The sequence below is a fragment of the Pseudopodoces humilis genome, chromosome 6, assembly GCF_049639895.1.
Source record: "Pseudopodoces humilis isolate 2021_Gansu_Grassland_sample_001 chromosome 6, ASM4963989v1, whole genome shotgun sequence".
In the NCBI taxonomy this organism is placed as follows: domain Eukaryota; kingdom Metazoa; phylum Chordata; class Aves; order Passeriformes; family Paridae; genus Pseudopodoces; species Pseudopodoces humilis.
This window is the reverse complement of record NC_142205.1, coordinates 36,219,273-36,241,420: the sequence shown is the minus strand read 5'-3', so window position 1 is coordinate 36,241,420 and position 22,148 is coordinate 36,219,273. Positions and strand designations below refer to the sequence as shown.

The 22,148-nt window shown below is 38.0% G+C and overlaps 1 protein-coding gene across 1 annotated transcript in view; it reads left to right on the top strand.

Annotated features, from left to right (window-relative positions):
- Window positions 1-22,148, top strand: part of GALNTL6 (polypeptide N-acetylgalactosaminyltransferase like 6) — a 423,143-nt gene that overhangs the window by 330,255 nt on the left and 70,740 nt on the right. The window contains exon 5 of the mRNA XM_005517623.2: window positions 15,879-16,064. Within this exon, the coding sequence (XP_005517680.1) occupies window positions 15,879-16,064 (186 nt within the window). The remainder of the gene's footprint in view (window positions 1-15,878; window positions 16,065-22,148) is intronic.

The window sequence follows — 22,148 nt, the reverse complement described above, 5'->3', positions numbered from 1 at the left end:
CAATTTTTTTTTGCAATCAATCCATTTTTGCTCAGGAGGAGAGACTATGAAGAAATGTGAAACCTATAGAAAAAAACAAAACTAAATTAGTCAGAAGTATAAATAGATTCAGAGTTCCAGTTATTGTCTACAGACAAAACATAGGTGAATTTGGGGAAAACAAGCAAATTTGCCTTCACTGAAAAAAAAAAAAAAGAAAATTTAAGTAGTCTAAATATTAATTTGGTGAAAAGTTCAAAGTGAACAGAAATACTTAGAAAAACTTGGTAATGGTATTAAATTGGTTCCTACCAAATAAATAGCCCCCAGTTTGTGTTGAAGTATTTGTTCTCTTTAGCCAGCTGAGATGGTAATTTGTTCACTTCTGTTGTCTAACCAGTCACCAGAGTGAGACAGGAGCTTCACAGAGAGTGAATTTCCCACCTGCTGTCACCTCCCATCCTCATGTGTATACACACAAGGGTAGAATGTCTGTACTGCTACTTGGGGACAATGTCTTAAAGACTTTGTGCTGCCCTGTGCCATCCTTAGGCTACACTGACTCGTTGGAATCAGAAATTTCCCTGCTTAGCCAGCAGTTCTTAAAGCTCCTCTTGGTAGTGATCTTGAGCCCTTCACACTCCCCAGAAATGAGATGCAGGAAAAGTGAAATGAGACAGAGCCGCAGCTGGGGTCCCACAGTACCCTAGCAGCTCTGGAGAACAGCAGCTGTCAGAGAGTTTGTACCTGGCTAGCTGAGCTTTAGTGAAGCTCATCTGAGCCATCAAATGTGGAGATGGCTTTATATTTTTATATCTACCTCCTGTTCTTTTGTATATGCTGAAGTTTTCCCTGCATAGTTCACAAATTATTTGTGTTATATGAAAGTCCTTTTCAGAAGATCTTGGCTTAAAACAATGTGCATTTTCATAAGCTTGATAAATGTATAAAGCAATTGCTTGCGTGTGTGAAGCTTCCTCAGTCTTATGGCAGATACTGAATCATTACATTAACAAGCCCTAAGTCCCATGGTAAACTCTTGTCTGATGAAACAGATAGCTCTGGTGTTTGGAGGCTGTGAAGGGCCTTAAAAGTAAAAACAATATTGACATTGACGAATAGATGAAATACTGGCCTTGCTGACTTAGTCGCTTTCAAGATATTCTGCAGTGTTTTGCTGGAGTAGTTGTTAAACTAAATACACAGTAGGGTTATTGAAACAAGATATTATGAAAAGTTTCTAGGACATGTTCAAAGGAAACTGAAGTACTTTTGATTTTCTCACACTCTGTGAGATACTTCCAAAAGCATAGTGTAAGTGTGCTGTTATATATACAATTTATATACAATTTTGGTAAACAAAAGAGCACACATTTGTATCCAAGAATTAAAATGTACTGTTGATCTAACAGTTTAATTGCCTAATCAAGATATCACAGTCAGTTAACTTAGTGCAATTTAAATTGTATTTACACTTGTGTAAATTATCTAATTATTCCTTGTGGTTGTTAATGATACTACTAAAGTAGTTTTAAGCCAGCATCTTACTATCTACCCTTTTCTCTGGTGATATTCTCACCCTCCTTAAGTGTAACAGTTGCTTAACTGAGTTGAGTTTTTTTCATCAGGAGTACGAAGTTTTCTTCCTCCCAGACCTGATTAGTTAGGGGCTTTAATTCTACCCTGTAGATGCAATGGTTTCCTTTTAGGGAGAGAACCATGCAACTACACCCAGCTAAACAAAATGCAACAGACAAAAAACCTGATAGTATAGCTGAAGTTTGGAAATGCAGAATGAGCAGCAGCCAATTTCCCACCAGTAACTGCGGTATTACAGCTAGGGCAAGCTGGACAATAATCATCAGCTCTTTAAGCAAGTTGCAGGTATGATCTATGTTTCTTATGTATTTTTACAGATACAGCAAATGAAGATAGAATAAGTTCAAGACAGCACAAGTCCCACGTCCTGATGTGTTTATTTTTTTTATAAAAACTGTGATCTATTGCTAGCGCTTGGCCATGCCACACTCAGTGGTCCACAGAACTACAACATAAATGAGTCCTTCAATCCTTAATTCCCTTGTAACTGAAATTTTCACTTGTGTTAAGCTCTTGCTTTAGAAAAGCTGCCTGGAAATCTTCATAAATGAAGCACATCACCTTCATACCAAGGAAAATTTCCAGTTAAGGGAGTCTCTTACTAGAGAGAGAAATTCTAGAGAGAATTTCCTTGTGGCAACCTGAACATGTGACAGTGAAAGAAACCAGGTAGCATGTTGTATCTTTCTTCTCAACGTCTCCGGCTGTTCTTCTGGAAATTGGGTTCTTTTGTCTGAGTTTTAAGAATTTCCCCTTTGGCTCCAAGCCACAAAGTGAACCAAATTACAGGATGTATTGCTAAAATGCAGTGTGCTCTTTAAAGCAGAACTAAAAGCCCAACCCTACAGCAGAATAATAGTCTGGTATGAATAGAAGTCATATCCATGTCAGAATATTGGTGGCTATTTTTATTTTACTTTTTATTTATGTGCTATCCACTGTTTTGGGTTTTTGTAATGTTCCTGTATTCAGCTTTGCCCACTGTAAACTGTATTAACTCCCCTGTTATTTTGCTGTTGCTCTAACTTCCTTTCAGCTGCTTTCAAGAAAATATGAACATGGAAACATTGCTCTAGAAAAAATTCAGAGTTACAGCTCTCAGGAAGTTTTAAAATTAAGCTAAACACATTTCTTGGTGTATAAGTGTTGTCACAGCTTACATTCCAGAGTCTGATAAGCATCTGCCACTTCAAATGATGAAAAAAAGGTCTAGGAATATCTTAGGTAATCAGAAAATTTATTCAACTTTCATTTTTTTTTCAATTTTTCATCAATTTCTAAAAAATTCACTATATGAAAATAGTTACAAAACTGATACATGGTTCAGTGGTGGCGGTTTCTCTGTTTGCTTGTCTGTGCTTTTGCCTCTACCTATTCCATTTTTTTCCTAATTGTTCTACTTGGGCCTAAGCTATGCCCTCACAAGAAGCAGAAAAGAAACAAACCTTAGGTAATAAGTTACAAAAAATTAAACAAAGCCTGATAAAAAATAAGAGATGTGATTGCAACATTTCCATGGGGAAAACCTACCAACTCTATAGATCACACTACAGCTAAATGCAAAAATACTTGTGTTTTTCCCAGGAAAGTCCTTGCTGGAGCCGCCACAAAGATGAGTAAGTTGATATTTGGAAAGATACTGCTCCTTGTGTAATTTGGAGTAGCTGGAGGAGGTTGTCTGTGGGTAGCACAGTACATCTCTTGAAATGTGACTCACACAGTGAAAAGTTTTTCCAGGGAGAATATTTTCTGCCCTGATTTATTTTTGCATTGCACTTAGCATGCTTACCACAGTAAATCTTCACATGGCTGGTTTTCAACTGGGCAAAGGGACACATAGATTAAAAAAAAACTTTTCAGGGAATGGCCATAACTTTCCCACTCCTTTTGTTGCACCTTTTTTTTTAAAAAAAAAAAAAAAAAAACCACCTTGGTCTGCTGAAGGTGGGAAATCTCACACCAGCGCAAAACTGAGAAGCGTAAGTGACACACAGCGTGTGAACCACACTGCCAGTTCATTGAAAAAGTGATGAGGGTAAGATTCCTATAGTTCTGGTCAGGACCAGTGGATCTTCTTAGATCAGTCAAGACATTGACAGTCTACTGAATAATCAGTAAAAAGTGCTTTAAAATGAAAATGATACAATCTTTTGTTTTTCCAGTCAGATATTTCTTAAATTCAGGTATTTCTATTGTAGATTTAAATGGTATGGTAATTTTTATATATCGAGGAAATATGAAATGAAAGGTTATGTCCTGTATTAAATCCATAATCTGCAGTTTTAACAGTAGTAAAAGTGTGGAAATTACGTTCAGAATGACAGCATTTTGTCCATCTTTAAGGATCAGTAAAATGCTGTAAAGCAGCTATAACCATTCCAGTTTTGAAACAGCTTTACACTTTCTGTGAGCAAGATATGTTCATACCAAGTATTTATTTCTCTCTTGATACTGGCTAGTCCATTAATCCTTTACTTGTGAAAGATTTGAAAAGATCACTAGGACAGTACTGTGTAAAATATATAGCCAGATGTAACAAGCCTTGTGTTTGAATCTGGATTCATGTGGCTGTCTGGAGGAAGATGGAACATGCCTAAGACTCAGTTTTCCAGAGAGATTTAAGAACAGTCCATGCCATCCTGATTCCCTGTACCCACAAGTGACTGTATTACCCTAAACTTTGCTGCCATGTAAAGTAAAAAAACACTAGGTTGTATCCTCTGTCTTTTTATGCTGCAAGACAGACAGCTCTTTGGGTGAGGGAAAGTGGTGGAGGAGTATTGAAAATAAGATATGTAGAAACGTATGGGCGTAGTCTGAGCCTAATCCCTTTGTCATTGTATGAAAGCTGCCTGGAGCTTGGATCTGATAGTTAATATTTAATATAATATTTATTTAATTAGTTAAACTTTAGGTCTTAGATGCTCATTTAATATTCAGTATGTCTTTCTCTTTCTTACCCTTAATGAGGCAACCTGCCAGACTAAAGAGAATGTGAAGAGCATTAGTGATACTGCAGAACAGTTGTCACAACTGAGAGAGATGGGAAAAGACAGGTTGATTCAATGTTTAAAACAAAGGAAGAAAAACATAACAAAGAAAAGGAAGAACTCAATGTGTCTCCCTTTCCAAAGCTTGATTTATGTAGCAGCTCATTTATTGATTCTTTTTCTTGTTTTAAATAAAAAGGGAAAAGCTGATCCTATATCCATGATAAAACATGGTGTTCTTGTTTGATTAATAGCTCACAGTGATGTTAGAAGATGCCTAATTATGCATCAGTGTTTGCCTCATTATGTAGAGGAACATCATCATAGCAGATAGTCTGTGAACCGAGAATGGTTTCCTTTTTGATAATTAATTCTCATGCTTCAAAAGTATGTGACTCAAAAAACTCCTTCACTTTAAAATTTCAATAGACCTAATTTTGGAAGCAAACTTTTTCTTGTAAATAATGAAATGGGGTAAACAAGGTACCTGACCTAATCTGAAAAACATGACTTAAATTGATTGCTTTTCTTTGCCAGTCGGTTGTCAGAGAATTTCCATGGACTGCAGCTTTCTGAAAACCCCTTCAGTAATAATAACTGCATCTTCTTTCATTGTGCTCCTTGACATAGCAGTGACTGCAAAGGTTACACAACTAACAGGGCTAACTTCTGCAGTTAAATGATTGAAACAGTTTTAAGAGCTAAAGTTCTAGCTTAGTAAAAATCAGAAACTTTTTCATTTCTAAGTATCAGAAGAAGGGTTGTATTTCCACTCTGGACAAAATTGAAAAAGGAAGAACTCTTGAAATAACAGCTAAGAAACGAAAATGTTTGGATGATGAAATGCAGCAATTGAGAGAAGTAACTGGATACTTGCTTCATCAATAAGTGTTCTTGAAGCTTATCAAGATCTGCATTCCACCTGTAAAAAAAGTCTAGCATTGCCAGGTGCTTTGTTATAGAAAATAAAATTCAGGAGATATGAAAGATAATTAGAAGTCTATGGCTCCATGTTTCTAGCATTTGCACTGCTAGGAATTTGAGGCCTCTTTCAGTAGGTCAGAGAAACCTCATTGAGCAGCTACGTGTTTTATCCTGTTGCACTATGCAGAGCATAGCTAAATTCATCACTCCACAGGAAAGATTTGATACCTCAGAACTCCAGTTCCTCTGTCAGATAGGGCATTTTTAAAAGAAAAATATCAATACAAAAGTTGGAAGACAAGATCAACTTCTTGATAGAATATCAAATTTCAAAGACAATAAGAAAGGTACTGCCCATGATCTATTTGTGTTTTGATATCTGAGTTTCAAAGTATATTTCAAGGGGTTCTCTTATTTACATCAAAAATCCTGTGCACTAGGAAAAAAACCTCAATGAATTCTTGAGGGAAAGGACTAAATTCAAGCTCTATTTAGGACCTGACCCACCTGTGATGGTAAGCACATAGAATGGAAAAAGAACCACAGAAATATAGCACTTTCAGTTAGTCAGGAGGTTATTCAAAGATTCTGTGAGTAGATGGCCATATTCCAATACCTTTAGGTTAGTCAAGCCTAAGGTTTGCAATGTCTTAGAATATCAGTAGAATTACACTGGGAAATAAGTGTTCAGTGTAGGGAGCTGTACCAGTATGTGATGCCACTTAAAAAGTAATTGCATGTGTTCTGTGACTCCTGTTTCCAGTCCTCCCAAGGACCAGTGTCATGGTCCTCTGTAAATATAAGGTCAGTGCCATCCTCACAGTGGTGTTTTACCAGTTCTCCAATACAACCTGTCCTTGGCATTTGAGAGGTTAAAAATGAATGAATGAGGGAAAAATGTTCTCTGGAGAAAACACCTATTGCAAAAGTCAGTGATATATTTTGGAGGAAGAACTGAAAACCTGTCAAAGATAGTGTCAGGCAAAACAGAGAAAATGTCCACCTAAAAACAGGTCTCAAAATCTGCAAGGCTGTTTGCAGTGTTAAAAATACATTAGAAGAGGAAGTGCTGCTTGACAGGTCATCATTTACAATTTTTAAGAATCAATATTGTCAGGATGCAAAATTGTGTTTGTGAAAGAAAGAGGATAGCATTTGTGAGTAATGTATTGATCTCAAGGAAAGTTTCTCTTTCATGGATTCACTTCCAAGTAACCTTCTAATTGGCCTTGCAACCTGGAAGAAACCTCACAATATACTTCCCTTGGGGACAAGTTACTGTATAAATACCTCTGTAGTAAACAGACCTGTTAAAAATAATCAAACTTTTGTGCAGCAAGGTCACGCTTTTGACAGGTCTGTGATAATTGTGTTCAGAGAAAGACCTATAAAGGCAGCTGTACATTTCTGCATTATCTTACTGTATACTGAAATAGTTGCCCTGCCAGGTAATCCCGTTGTCCAAATTCTTGTTCGAGCTGTAGCCACAGTAACATCCGTTGAATTAGGGGTGTAAGAAAGTGCCAAAACAAGTGCATCCACAGTAAAGTCTCTGTTGTAAAAAAAAGAAAAAATGTCCATTTAAAAAGCTTTTGCAACCTCCTCTGCCTTCCTTCTCATCCCCTGGATCAGCAGTGTGTCCCTGAGCACACTTGTTTGGTCACATGAAGCTCAGGGCTACCAAGATGACACTGGGAAGAAATTCTTCCCAGTTTGGTTGAAGTTTATTCCATCAGCCATGCTGCTCTTGTGGTAAAGCAATTCCAGGGAGCAAAATGTTCTGCAAATGAAGGAGCCTGCTATCAGCTGTAGGAAAGACATGCTACCATACTACAATGCCACTGAAAGTTTCGAGAACTACCTCATACAAGTGGCAGTTGGAATAAATCCATTTAAAAATCTTTCATTGTTTCCTTATAAGGAGGGGAAACTTGGAGTTGTGTCAATACTACCAACAAACCACCAAGCCAGCCCTAGCTGCCTATGAGGTGGCATACATGACTTACTGTGCTGCATTACTGCAACCTAAAAATGAAGTGTTTCACTCCTCTTCCTGCACAAAAATCTAGAATGAGAAACTACCTGAAGAGTTTAATGATGCCTCAGTGACATCTCTGTAAGCAGTCATCACGTCTAATATCTAGGTGTTCAATTACCTGAGCATTCAGCTTGTTGACAAAGGCACTTCTCTGCTGGTGACAGAATGACTGGTAAGTCACAATTATCTGGGCTCAGGGAAGTGGAACAAAGAGTTACCAGGATCTCTGCATGTCTCCATTGACTGGAGCTATAGTTGGAGAAGTCTCAGCAAATCCAGCTTGCCTCACAGATTCTGCAGTCCCCGTCACTCCTTTCATGACTGTATGAAAGTCCATGCACAACAAAACAGATTTGTTCAGAGTTTACCTCAAGTCTATCCTGAATGAAATCAAGCTGTATTCATCTGTTCTGTTCAGTCTCTTGCTCTTAGTAATGCTGACCTTCTCAGGTTGTGGCAAAAGAATGTGGATTTACTATGGAGTTTGGAGATTCTTTCAACTTTAACAGGCTATAGTTAAAATCAAACATCAAAATGAGGGTGCTATCTGGGAGTTCATAGTCATAGAAGTGCAAGAAATGAACAAAAGTGTTGAACATTCAGGGTACTCTCCACAGCCTTGTGGTAGATCATGCAAGGACTTTGAGTCATTATTACATCAAAAAAAGAAACTGCATTTTAGCTTGACTCATTATTAATATCAGAAAAAAGGGATTTAATTTTAGCTTGACTCGAGCCAGTTAACCCAAACATCACAGCCAAAACGCATTTCCAAGTGTTTAGCACAAGTGTCTCTGTAAGGAGTGCTACTTCAGCAATAACTACATGGTGATCTCAAGTGACCTTAGTCTTTAGTGTGCAAAACTGTTTTGAAAGACTGGGCTACCTTGTGATAAAATAAGATGGCTCTTAGCCAGTTGCTGTTAAGTAGATTTGAATTTTTCTCTTAATTATCAGTCTGTATCAGAACTTATTATACCAAATATTTTCCACACTACCTGTCTGTTTCTGAAACTTCTTGTTGTCTGGAATGGCTATGGATCAGATGCTAAAATCTGTTTGGCAGAAAACTTCCCTATCCTTCCTCCAGATTTCCTTAGTCAGGATTAATTGGCAGAATAGCTTAGGTAAATGCTGAGGTCGATGTTAGTCACTGATAACTTGCATAATGAGACAGTCTGCCCTCAGCAAATATGTGTATGATACAAAAATGAAAAAATTGACACATCAAATAATACAGGAAGCTCAAGGATCAGGCAAAAAAAATATCAACAATTAAGTTCAACAAGGAGTGATAGATTCTGCGCCTAGGTGAATAACTCCATGTACCAGTAAAGATGCAAACTGGCTAGCTGGTGCGATATAAGGACCTGCAAAGGTCATAGTGGATACCAAGTGAATAGGAGGGAGTGTTGGCCTTGTATCACCAGGAAGGCAAACTGGATTGGAATATGCTAGGATGAGAGTAAGCAGGTAAAATTAAACTGTGTTTTTTACCATGTTGTTTCTGCACAGAGCTGTAATTCTGCATCCAGTTTTGAGCTCTGCAATTCAAGGACTACAGCTGGAGTCAGCTTAGCTGAAGACTGGCAAGACTGTCATGGGCCAAAAGTATGTGACCTTTGAAAAGAGGCTGACAAACCTGAGTTTGTTTAGTCTGGCAAAGCAGCAGCTCAGTGGTGATCTAACATCTGCCCACAGTAATTTGAAAGGGAATTGCAGAGATGACAAAACTAAATTCTTCCTGATACTTGCAGATGGTGTAATAAGAGGCAACAACCCCAGGATGCAGCTTGGAAGATTCAGTTTGGACTTTACAAAAGACTTATTCACAAGAAGGGTAGTGCAGCAGTGGATTAGCTTACCCAGAGTTACAACCAGGGGACTTGTCCTTCTTGTAGACTTTGACTTGGCTATGAAAAGTGGCAGCTGACCTGGTACAGACTGCACAACCATTCTGTGTTTAACCAGCACTTCCAATCAACGTTCTGCAAATAAGAAACTTAAAGGGAAGCTAGAAGAAAGGAATATGATGTACCCAAATTCATAGGCTCACCTTGTATTCTCTATTCAGACTGATTTGCTTTTATGGTAGCAGACATACAGGCAGTGAAAGTAAAAAGAATGGCAATGCACTGGAGAGGGCTATTTTTTCCAATAGCAGCAGAAAACAAGGAATAACTGAATAACCATCGGCCACTCAATTTTCCTTTATGTATTTTCTGTTAAGCTTAATTCAGTCATCAAAAGATTAAGCTGTTCTGGGAAAAAGGTATGCTCAAGGCTTCAGGAAACAAAAGGAGGATATCCTTGCTAATTTTACCTGGGAAGATAATCCCATCTTGCAGAAAGGGACATAATAAGGTGATGGAGGTTCTTCTCACTATGAGAGCCTTGGAGGGTGCATAAGAGTGCTTGCAGGTTTGTCTGTGCATTTTGGCACAAAGCTCTTTGTTGCTGGCCAGAGAATAAAAAAAGACAGAGAAAAATTTTCATGAGCTGGCCTCAAAGAAGCTGGCCTTGTGGCTGTTGCAAGGCAAAATAACCATTTTACTGCCTTAATTTTCACCAAGAGAAATAGTAATTTGTGTATTGTTTTACTGACCGAAGGCCACAGACTACTACAGTTTTGGCCACATTTCTTCCTCCCATATGCCTGTGCTAACAGAAGAGGCCAATTTACTTTTTCTATTACAGTAAGGGGTTTTTTTCACCATTTTCATATGGTTCATGTTGGGAATGGCAGAGCATGGCATTATATACCTCTCCGTTAATTCAGGTTAACAATATTTAGTTCAATAACAAGATTTAGTTCAAATTGTTTATCCAGGCATTTAGCAGACACTGTTGCTGTTCTTAATTGTTTTTAATTTGCTGGTCAGTGATCCTTAAGAGAAATTGTCAGTACTTTTGAGCAGAAATTTGAGGTGCTACAGATGTGGAGAAGGGCTCTGTTACAGACAAAGATTTGGGGTGAACTTGACTGGCTGAACAGAAGTGGGGCTTAACAAAAAGCTTTATTTTCTCTGTATTTTCCTTCCTTTTTCATACTGAAGTCCATACTAAAGTCAAGCACATACTGAAGACCAGCTCTGGCTTTCACGCAGTCTTCTACATCTCCCTTAACGCATTCTCAATAACCCTGGAGAAACATTTTTTGTCACACGGTAACATGGGTCCTAATGTGAAAATGAAATGCATTATCTGTATGCATCCCAACATGAGAGAAGAATTTCAGTCCTGCTTTTTACTACTTCATGATTTTTTTCCTGTCAAAGACAGAACCCTGGTTTCCAATTTATTTCTGGGCACCAAATTTAGTAAACGGGTACTCTGCTTGTGTAGCTCTCTAATTATTATGACCAAGCAATTGTGTCTCTGCTATTATTTTAGAAAAACTTCTCCAGACTTTAAATGAAGACAGAGGAGGCCCATACAGAACAATTACAATGGAGAATTTGTTTACAGGCTGTCACTAGAAGAGACATAATACTTGCCTTTATCATCACTTGTCAGAGCAGTGACAGCCTCTAAACAGCCTGCCCATGCATTATTCTTTATTTATCACCTCTTGTGCCAGCTCTTGCCCTAGCCTGGCATGTGTCAAACTTATGATTCAGGGATTCATTTGATCTGCACTGTAAAGAAAAGTATGATGTATTTACTTTTAAATTACAAATTAGATATTTGCTCCCCATATCTAATGAAAGGGGCTTTAGTTTCTTTACATGCAAAAGTACCATTTATAGCTTATTGTAGAATTTCAGTACTGGCTTCTCTCTCATGCCCAGCTCTGAAAATATAATTTATATAATACTACAGAATATAAATTAAAGCATCCTACCTCCCTGTTCTATTGTCATGGAAAATCTGTTTGAACTGTTTCCTTTGGTAATGAATGGGCAGATTGTGTTGTCCTCTGGACATTTAAATGCCTTTTTATTTAAGGTTGCTTTCTTTTTTACACACTGCATTATAATTTCTTACAAATCATTTCTCTAGAATTGCAGTTTTGTGCTGACATTGATTAATGCATATTTACTTGTGCACTTGAGTTTGCTTAGTCGTAAATGTATATGTGTAACATACAGGATTTGAGTGTGAGATGATGCTTCTGGAGGTAGCATTAGCAACAAAATAGATTGGGTCTGTGAGAAAATGCAGTTGTATTATAGGAAATAAAATATTTGGTGTTCTGTGAGGGAAATTTATGGAGTTCTGTGAAAAGGGAAAGTTCATTCTAATAGATTTGGCAAAAGACAAGATTTTAAAAATCTAAATTTGTTACTAATCACAAACACTGGTTGTCAACCAAAAATGTGGTTAAAAATGAAAGATACGTTTTTACTATTTATATAAATAGTAGAAAATACTGCAATTTTCTTTAAAACTACTACTGTTCTACTGTCTCTGGCTGTTACTCAATGTTTATTTTTGCTTTTCAAGATTGGGAAAATTAGAAACAGATAGTGCCACAAGCCATTGCAGGACAAATTAGAGTATGAGAGCACTTTTGTAATGATTTAAGTTTTAAAAATCATTACTTATGGATCCAAAAGGGAATTTGTTTCCTTCACTGTAAGATATCTTCATTCTCACAACCATATTGGAGTTGGTCATTGAACTTAAATACTTTGCAATGTTTTTCTAGTTATTTGTAGTTATTGAGAATTTTTTCCCAAATAAATTCCCAAACCATCATCCTTGCCATATCTCAAAACTAATGATAGAATAGGTATTGTTGCAGGCCTCTATTTGACTATGTCATGACTTACTGTTAGGATATTTCTAACATGTAACTAGTTTATAAAATTTAGATACCTTGCATATCTCTAGTAATCCATATACTTTGTTTCGTATGTAGACCCGATCTTTTAATGTCGCTTTTTGAACTAAGCTCTGTAAAATTCACAAGTTATTGCTTTTGTTTTCTTCCTTACTACTTCCAGATATGTCAAAATGAGGATGCACTTAGAATTCTGTGTAAACAAGATGTGTAAATTTTATTTATTTTTATTTATTTTTTGTTCCTTAAGCAGCAAGGAGAAAATAATAAAATCATTTGGTCATGGGATTAATTGAGTAGATGAAAATAATTTTGGGATATGTACTTCTGGTATCAAAAGATATGCTGGATGTTTTAATGCAGTTCTTCACAAATCAGGTGACATGCTGTCTAAAATGTGTGAAGAGCTATCTGAGTGAGGAAGGAAGATTGTATATAGCTTTTGTTTGTTCCACAGAATTTCCGATATTATCCTTGACAAAGAAAAGAAAAGATTTAAAGTTTAAGAGACCTTTTTCCTGAGTTTGCAAGGAATCTGAAGCAATGAAAGAACAGTATGAACTACCATTGATTTAATAGATTTCAAGCTCCAATACAACTAATGACAATCAAATCATATTATTCAACTCTATTGTTATTTAGCAATTGATATAAGAACAGAAAAGAATGTATCATAATTTGATAGTTTACATCATCTGTCCCTGAAGTGTTTTCCTGAGAAGATAGGCATTCAGCTTTCAGAATTTGCTCACTGAAAAATGTGGAAGGAATTAAATTAATTTTTTTGTATGAAACCGAATTTCAGTGAATTAAATTGGCTCAAGACAAGTGATAACAATCAGAATGCATGAAAAGAGTGCATTTGTACTAGTTCATTTAAACATCGATGGTGGCCGTATTCAAACTGCCTGCTCTAAGGGTCTTACCCTAGCCATTGTGACACCCAGCTACTGAAGGCCCAACTCACGTGTGCCTCCAGGCATCAGGGAGCCTACCGACACCACAAACAATTTGGATTGTCCAAGTAAGGCTCCTACTTCTCTCCATCAGAGGGCTTAGATGCTTTCTGGTAGTTACCTTCACCTACAAAGAGGAAAACTGCCTAGAAACAGGGAAGAGTAAAGCAATTGTGTCTGACACATAATGAAACTCAGCTGTGCAGTAGCTCCTGGTCAGCTGGAGTCTCATCAGTGAACCCATCTCCGAGGGTATGCAGGTCATAATGGGGGATTTGTACTATAGCCAAGGCCTTTAGTGATTGCTTCTAGAGTTGGAGAGGTGTGTTCTGGCTGAGCAACCCCATTCTTTTTAGTAGTGCTTGTCTAAACAATGTGCAGCAGTGTGGTCTTGTTTTGGTGCTGGGTCCCTATGCACTATTCAGCACAAACAACTGAAGATTTGTGGATGGAAAAGGAGAAGGGTTAGGTGACCTTTGAGAACTACAGGAAATTTCTGGTGTCTGAGGACTAACAGAACCTATGGCACCTAACTCATTAGATTTGATTTACTTTGGAAATATGTAACAACCTGTCACTTTGGAGCTTTTTCATTTTTCGTGGCTATTAGATGATACGATTTACAATATAGAAAAAAATCCAGACTGACAGCCCTAACAGACTTTCTTATATTACCTGCAAGGTCTTTGTATCTTTGTTTTTAAGGTCTATTTCCCTTCTTCTATTTTCCTGCGCTATGGGAATAGTCTCAATGGAGCTCATAAAAACAGAAAACAGTTCAATAAATATACAGTTTAAACAGTCTTGCCTGTGGGCACAAAATGATCCAGGGCTTGAATAAACCTCAGTTCAGTCACAAAACTGATTTGTAGCTGGTAGCTAAAATGAGTCAGAGTAGCACACAGGCCTTGTCCTGTGAATATGATTGGTCATACAAAAAACACCATTCAAGACACAGATTATCTCTTGAAGTTGTTACTGTTGGGATTTTAGTGGGCATGTAAATAGTGAAATGGGATGGAAGAATGGGTACTTCTTTCCTTCTTATTTAGGAAATTAAATGTGTACTCTACAGTCAACCACAGAGCAGAAGACAAAAACTTTCTATATTTATCTGAATATCATTCATTAATTTTGTTTTTGTCTCAGACTTTGCTTTCCTCACTTGACCTAATACTTCTCCCAGGCAGTGCTATGAGCACAAACCTCTCTGTTGACTCAGGATGTCTCCAGAGTGTTGAGTTTCTCCTCCTAGAAGCCCCAACCTATTTTGTAATCATTGCAGTGTGATGTTCCCAGTCCTTCTTCTGTGTCACTCTGCATCAGGATTCCTCAGTATGGAGGAACATCCCATGTAGTACTCTTTCACTAAATGCACATCAGTGTTCTACTTTTTCCTTATCTGCAGGTAGCTTTGGAAAGTTGTATGTGTTTGTCAGCTAAGAAAAAAACAAGATGAAAAGAAGCATGTGGAGGGAGCTCTTTTTCACTGGAGCTTAATTTTATTTTTACACACGATGTGCCTGTATTGTCTGCTGTGACTTGTTTGCTCATTGCCTTAAATTTGTGTGTCAGCATTATATACTTCAGGATACTGCTGAATGGAAGTCCTTTTGTCTAGTCCACAGCAAACTTCTTGCAATTTGTAGTGATGTAAGAACCAGGAACAAGGCCTGTGTTGTCCATAAAAGTCCAAAGAATTAGTAGCTGATATCAGAAACAAACATAATCTGGCAAAGCCATTTCCATGAGACTTAGCTTGCAATCCTTCGCATCACTAATGCAGCTTATCAATGGTTTTAATTATTAGAGACTGAACTTTTCTCTCCCTTTTCCCTTGATGAATGAAATTATCATATTTTCCCAAAGTAACTAGTGGCAAGCTGAGGTGTTATAGCAAAGGCAAAAGATCAGGACTTGTGTTTTAGATGTACTTAGGAAGAGGCAAAATTGTAGGGTGTTTTTTTTTGTTGTTTTCTTTTCGTCAGAAGAAAAAATGCTCCCAAAGATGATGTTTTGCGATACAAACAGAACCAGATTTCACAGATCAGAGAACCTATCAACTACTTTACATTTGCAGCCTAATTTTATTAGGGAGTTAGCTGTCTGTGTGCTTCGTGCTGGTATCTAACTATTAAGATCTTTCTTCATGTCTGTTTTCCTTCCCATTACAGAAATAACCTCATTGTGCTAGTTTTATTTTTTAAATTTATTTCCATGCATAGTTCTTCATAAAAAGCTGATATAGGAAACTGACTTGGAAAGGACACTGTTTATAAAATGGCATGCCAGAATGTTTATATGGCTTTGGGCTGCAGGAGGCAGAGAATGGATGAATATCCTGTAGCTGTTTTGGCCATTATATTGTGGATGGCAGGTTGCCAGTAGCAACTGCAGCAGTGTCAGTGTCTTCCTCTGTGTGATAAAATAGAGAGAGTATTTGCACTTTCTCAACCATCTCAGGAGGATTTGTGGCAGAGTTTGGAGGACTTGAAGTGACTAGGGATGGAAATAGATAAGTAACTTGCAGGCTGTACACCAACCTGTCCTTCTGTTGGCTCCTCCAGGCCTGGCACCACTGACGCTTTCTTTGCCCTTCTTTCTAGAACATTTAAAAGAGAAGCTGGAGGAATACATGGTCCGTTTTGCCAAGGTGAGGATTGTGCGTACCAAGAAACGAGAAGGGCTCATTCGGACCAGACTGCTTGGAGCCTCGCTGGCTAGAGGAGAAGTCTTGACATTTCTGGATTCCCACTGTGAAGTCAACGTGAATTGGCTACCACCCTTGCTCAGTAAGTGCACAAGCATTCATCAGACATTAAAATCAGGACATACAACTAAGAATTGAAGCAATGTCCCACAGTAAACAGGACATACACTGTATCAAAGTGTTTGGAGTTCTGCTGCAGTTCTGATCTTTCTGAAGTGTCAGGACGAGAGAGAACTCCAAGAAATGTGAGCAGCTGCATTTTGTTTCCTGATACTAAATCATTTGTAAAATCTTGCAGTATTGCTTTAGCTTATAATTTATTTTATTTTTAGTATAATGCTATGTCCTTACTATACACATGAAAATGTTTGTTAAGAAGGTATTGTACTCCTTCCTAGTTTTTCACATTGCATTAAAACAGTTTTTTGCTGTAAATATATCCAAGGCCTCAGTGTTAAATCCAATAGCAATAGCATTCACAACGGGAAGCTCAGAAGGAATGATTTGCTATTGACTGCTTTGCTGGATTCCAGCTGCAGCCAGCAAAGCTCCATTAGTTAAAGGAATGGAAAGAATCAATTGTTGTAGTCTAGGATTTCACTTCAGGAAACAATGTTCTCTTTTCTACACACCTGACTACATGCTAAGTACATATACTTTGCAAAGTGAGTGCTTTTTGCTACCATAACCAAAGAAAATTTCTTAGTTGCCTAATAAAGAAATTTGTATTCATTAAAAAAGTCTTCTGTAAGTACACAGAAGGTTATGGTCTCACTAATTAATGGTTATTGTTCCTTGAATTGTGTTGTTAGGACTCTGGGGCCACACAGTAAGCTGATAAAGCATTTGCAGCAACATGTGCCGTTCTTCTAATGAGCTATCAGTAGAGACCAAGGAAAAAACTATTAACTAGTTTCTCTTCAGATCAGTAATAAGATAATGCACAAAAATCTAAATTTTTATCATTCCTAGCTTCCATATCAAATCATGCATACAGTTGTTCCTCGTTACCCCCTTACCCTCATTCACAACATCTGCATTTTTAAAAATAACATCCATGTCTTCATGTGAAGCACAATATCATAAAAGGAGCAGAGAGAAATCCAAGTTGAGGCCAGTTCTGTTTGCCCTGTCCCTAAAAGAGACCAGTCCCCTCACCACAACCTCTCTTCAAGCAGTTGTAGAGAGCAATAAGGTATTCCATGAGCCTCCTTTTCTCCAGGCTGAACAACTCCATCTCCCTCAGCTGCTCCTCACAGGACTTGTGCTCCAGAGTCTTCACCAGCTCCATTGCCCTTGTCTGAACTTGTTCCAGCCCCTCAATGTCCTTCCTGTATTGAGGGTCCCAAAACTGGACACAGTACTTGATGTGCAGCCTCACCAGTGCCGAGTATAGAGGGACAATCCCTGCCCTGCTCCTGCTGGCCACACTATTGCTGATACAGGCCAGGATGCCATTGCCCTTCCTGGCCACCTGGGCACAGCTGGCTCATGTTCAGCTGCTGTCAACCACACCCCAGGGCCTTTTCCTCTGGGCTGCTTCTCAGGTGTGCACCTGTAGGCCTGTAGAGCTGCATGGGGTTGTTAGGACCCAAAGGCCTCAGTTCTTGATCCAGTCTGTCCAGATCTCTCTGTAGAGCCTTTCTGCCCTCCAGCAGATTGACACTCCCATCCAGCTTGGTGTTATCTGCAACTGAGGTTGCATTTGATCCCCTCGTCTAGATCATTGATAAAGATGTTATAAAGTACTGGCCCTAGTACTGATTCCCTGGGGAAAAACACTTCCAACCTTCCACCAGCTGGATTTAACTTCATTCACCACGACTCTCTGGGCTGGCCATCCAGCCACTTTTTTTATCCAATGAAGAGTGCATCTAATGCTGTGAGAGACAGTATCAAAGGCTTTACTGAAGTCCAGGTGGACAATATCCACAGCCTTTCTCTACATCCACTAGGTTACCTGCTTATAGAAGATGGTTAGTTGGGCAGGACCAGACTTTCATAAACCCATCCTGGCTGGGTCTGATCCCTTAGCCTGTGTGATCTCACATGAGGTAATCTGTTCCATACATCTAGCTAGATTTCACCCTGTAAAAACCGAAAAATGACGAAAAAGGATTCATAATTGCAGCCAGGTTGCAGTTGGGTATTGAACGCTCAGCCTCAAGCCAGAAAACTGGAAAGATGAGAGCAACTGCATCAGTGCCCCTCAGTTCTCAAGAGGAATGAAATCTTTCCACATGGAGTAGAATACCTGTAGATAACAAATCACCCAGAGGACCTAGAAATGAGTCTTGAGGAATACTGAAGCCCAGAATCAAATATGTTTTATTTTGAAAGAAAAAGTAGAGCATTACAAAAAGGACAAATAGAAAATGAACACACACCTAGTATATTTTCCCTGTGCCCTGTTTGTCTAAAGGAATAAGAGAATTTTACTATAAACTTTAGATAGCAAATACTTACTCTAATGAAATCAGATGATGCATAATAGTAGTAATATTAATAGTAAAGTTAATGTATGTTTTCAAGTGTTTATCTGAAGTTGTATTTTGTGATTCACTCAGCACAGCATGTGACTGAAAGTCATTCAGGGAAACCACAACAGAGGACATGTTGAGTGCTAGTTGCTTTGAAGCTGCTGTGTTTTAGCTCCGATTGTATCTGGCATGAGTAGTGAAAAATCCTCAACAAATACATGGTTCAGCCCTTCTCTGGACTGGCAGTCTTTGCTGAGAGGAGCAGCTGTTTCCACTGTTGCAAGCCAGGTTTTGTTCCAAATGAGACCTTGAAAGTTAGAGAAGGGGGTGAGGAACCAAGAGCAATCACTTAAAGATGGTTCTCAGAGCTATTTAAGTATCTAACTTATCTTTTCAGAATTAACTATCAGCTTTTAGACCAAAGGAAGACTGAGTTATTTCAGTATTTTTAGGGTATCTAAATGGCTTTGTGGAGCTGAGCCACAGTTGTTTTCAGTTACAGTCCTTTGTTTTGTTTTCTTAAAAATGGGTGTAAAATACTTCATTTTCTTTAAACTTTATTTAGATTATTTCTTTCTTTAAAGGGACTCTTAAGCTTAAGTTAGACACTCTGTGATACTAGAGAGTTTTGACTGATGGTCACTGAGTAGGCAGGTGTAGCGATGCAAAAGGTTTGGCAAACACAGCTGTTTGTTGTCACTCCTCAGTAGAAGGAAAGATGTGGCTTGGACTCCAGCAGTTGAGAGTTTAGTGCAGTGTGAAATAACAGTTACACAATTATTGCAGGTAAGAAACTTGAATGGCAAACCAGAAAGGTGCAGGCATGTATTTCCTTCTGCTGATGTTCCTACAGGAGCAGTAAGAGGAAAGATGGACAGTAGATCAATAGTGACATAGGCTACCAGAATTAGGTTTACTAAAACAGATTCCTTTCCTGTCTAAGAATTAAAAATATATCACATTCAGATTATGCTTAGCAAGTTTTCAAAACACCTGCTTGTTATCCATCCAACATGTGTATGATGTATGGCTTGACAGAGGAGTAGCTGAGGGTCCAACTACTTATGGCAACTCAGTTGCTGAGTCACTCAACTGTTTTCATTATCTGTAATCACATACTTAAGTATGATAATAAAAATATTTGCTTTGAAAAATTGCAAAAATGAGACTATTGTCAAATTGGCATTGTTACTTTATCTAGCCCAGTTTGAAATAAAAAAGGTAACCTGTAGGTAAAACCTATATTCTGAGATAGTGACTCATCCAATATTGAAAACTTCTGTTTATTGCCATATATGCTTACTCTGTTTGATCCTAAAAATGCTGAATATAAATATGTATGTATGTATGCATGTATTGGTTAAAATTTCTTGGGAGAAAGCTCTGAGCAATGTCCCCTCTTGTTCCCAGGCTTTCCCTCAAATCTGCAAGATTTTTGCATGTACAGTGATGCTTATCTATTTGTTCTTCACTTTAACTGAAGCATATATGTAGTGAAATAATGGATCTTTTCAGACCAGTAAGAATCTGGAAGAGGATGAGGAGTAAAGGCAGTGGAAGAGAAACTGTAAAGCTTTTCAGCTGTGACATTCAGTGTCTGGCATTAGGAGCAGGTGGAGGAAAGAGCAGTGGCTGATAAAGGCAGCAGCATGTTTGCGTCTCTAAGTCTGTGATACCACCACGCTTACCAAATATAAGTTAGCCCTACAGCCTTTTCTTTCTTTTTCCTAAATTCATACTGGGACTACATTTAAACCTAAGTAGTATGTATGTAAAATTCATTATTTTAAGCATACTGAAGGAAACATTGAGACTGCAAGTTTGGTTGCTTTGTCTTTTGCACAATTACAAACAGCCTGGTTTCATCAAAAGTCAAGATTTTCCTGTGCTTCCTTATCTCTAAAATATTTTGGAAGCTGAGAAGCAAGTTCTGAGAAACACACTAAAACAGGCAGGTAAGCATCATCATACTTGCAGAATTCTTGAGACTTGCAGAAATGAAGACAGATTGAGCTTGAGCATTGCTCAGATTTCCCCCTGACTATCTCTGCATGTGACATGGAAACTTCAAATCCTTCATTGTATTTAAAGACAGCAGCTTTTAAAGATGAAGAGAAGGATGCTAAAGCACTATGAGTCTACCTTTGACCTGTTCCAGACAAATCAATCCCATTTAGTTTCTCTACTCCAATCAATTTAGAAGGGGGAAATCAGAGACAGATTGTTAGAAGCCCTATAACTATTAGGAGGGCCATCACAGGAAAGAGATTATGTAAAAGTGACTTTATATAATGATCACAGATAACACTATACAGTGTGCCAGTGAATGCAATTATATTTGGCAATAGCAACAGTAATGCAGCCATTATCTCTGAGATGAGTTTCCTAGAATTTTGTGAGAGCCTGTGTTTTAAATTTATTTCACCGTTAAAGGACAAGGATGTAAAAGCGTGCTGAACTTCCAGTCACAGTAATTTCTCACTAGCAGCATTGATCCCTGATTTGGACAGTGTTTCTAAGCCTCAACTTCTGAGAATAAATATAAAGACCCAGATGTTTTGTGAAAATAATCTTTTTTTTTTTCCTTCTGTCCCTCAGAAGCATGGAAGCAGAATCTGTGTAATTAATCATTACATCAGTATTACCTGCCTTCCTATCTAAGTGTTCAATCCACACTCAACACTCAGATTATTTTTAGGGTACTATCAAGCATCAGTGAAATCTATACAACAAAACAACAAAAACATAAAACAACTTTTCCACATAGGCCCTAAAATGTACTAAATCATGTAAAGAATCTAAGATGCCATTCAGAGAAAAAGTTTTATTATCCTTGGAATTTTAAGATTTTAGGGTTTTTTTGAGGGTTCATCAGTAGTTTTTTATTGTCCTTTCATGTCGACACAGCTATAGGTTTTCTCTGCACTTCCTCATTTCAAACCATTATTCTTCTGCCTAGTTCTTGATGTTGGCCTATCTTCTTTTCTTTTCTTTCTTTTCAGAGGAGCGCTATAAGATTAAGCAGTAAGATTCACCAAAGCAGACTCAGGCCCAGCTGAGCTTATGCTAGAGATGGGAATTTGATTTAGTCTCACAGTTCTATTTTTTTTTTTTTAAAGCAAAACTAAACCCCTTTCTTTAGAAAGCAGGTAAGAATAATACTGTGGAGCCTTCTTTATAACTCAAAGATTGGTACAAACAAAAGAACACAAACTCTGTTTTGCTCTTTGTGTTGGAGTTTGCCTTTAATTTGGAGCATTTGATTTCAAAGCTGATGCACACTACAGCCACAGGAACAGTGACTGAATGGTTGCAAGGGCTGAGATTCACATTTAGGAATAAATCTCTCTCTCAGCGGCTTCCCGTACACAATCCCCACAGATGAAGGAGTATTTTTACCATTTACTTGCTGGCTTGTTCCATAGCTGACAGACTGGGGACAGCTCAGAGCAGCAATGTGAGAGAGATACAAATAACTGGACTCCTGTGGGTCTCACAGGGATGTGCTTCTATTTAAAGAAGCATAAATACTTCTAATCATTGCCCAACTGCATTAATTCTACTTTAAATAAAGGTTTGATACAGATTTGAAAAATTAAATTATTGGGGGGGGCCATAGGGCACAAAGTGAACAATCTTCAAACATCAGAAACCTGTGGGATTCACTTTGCAGTAATATGATAGAT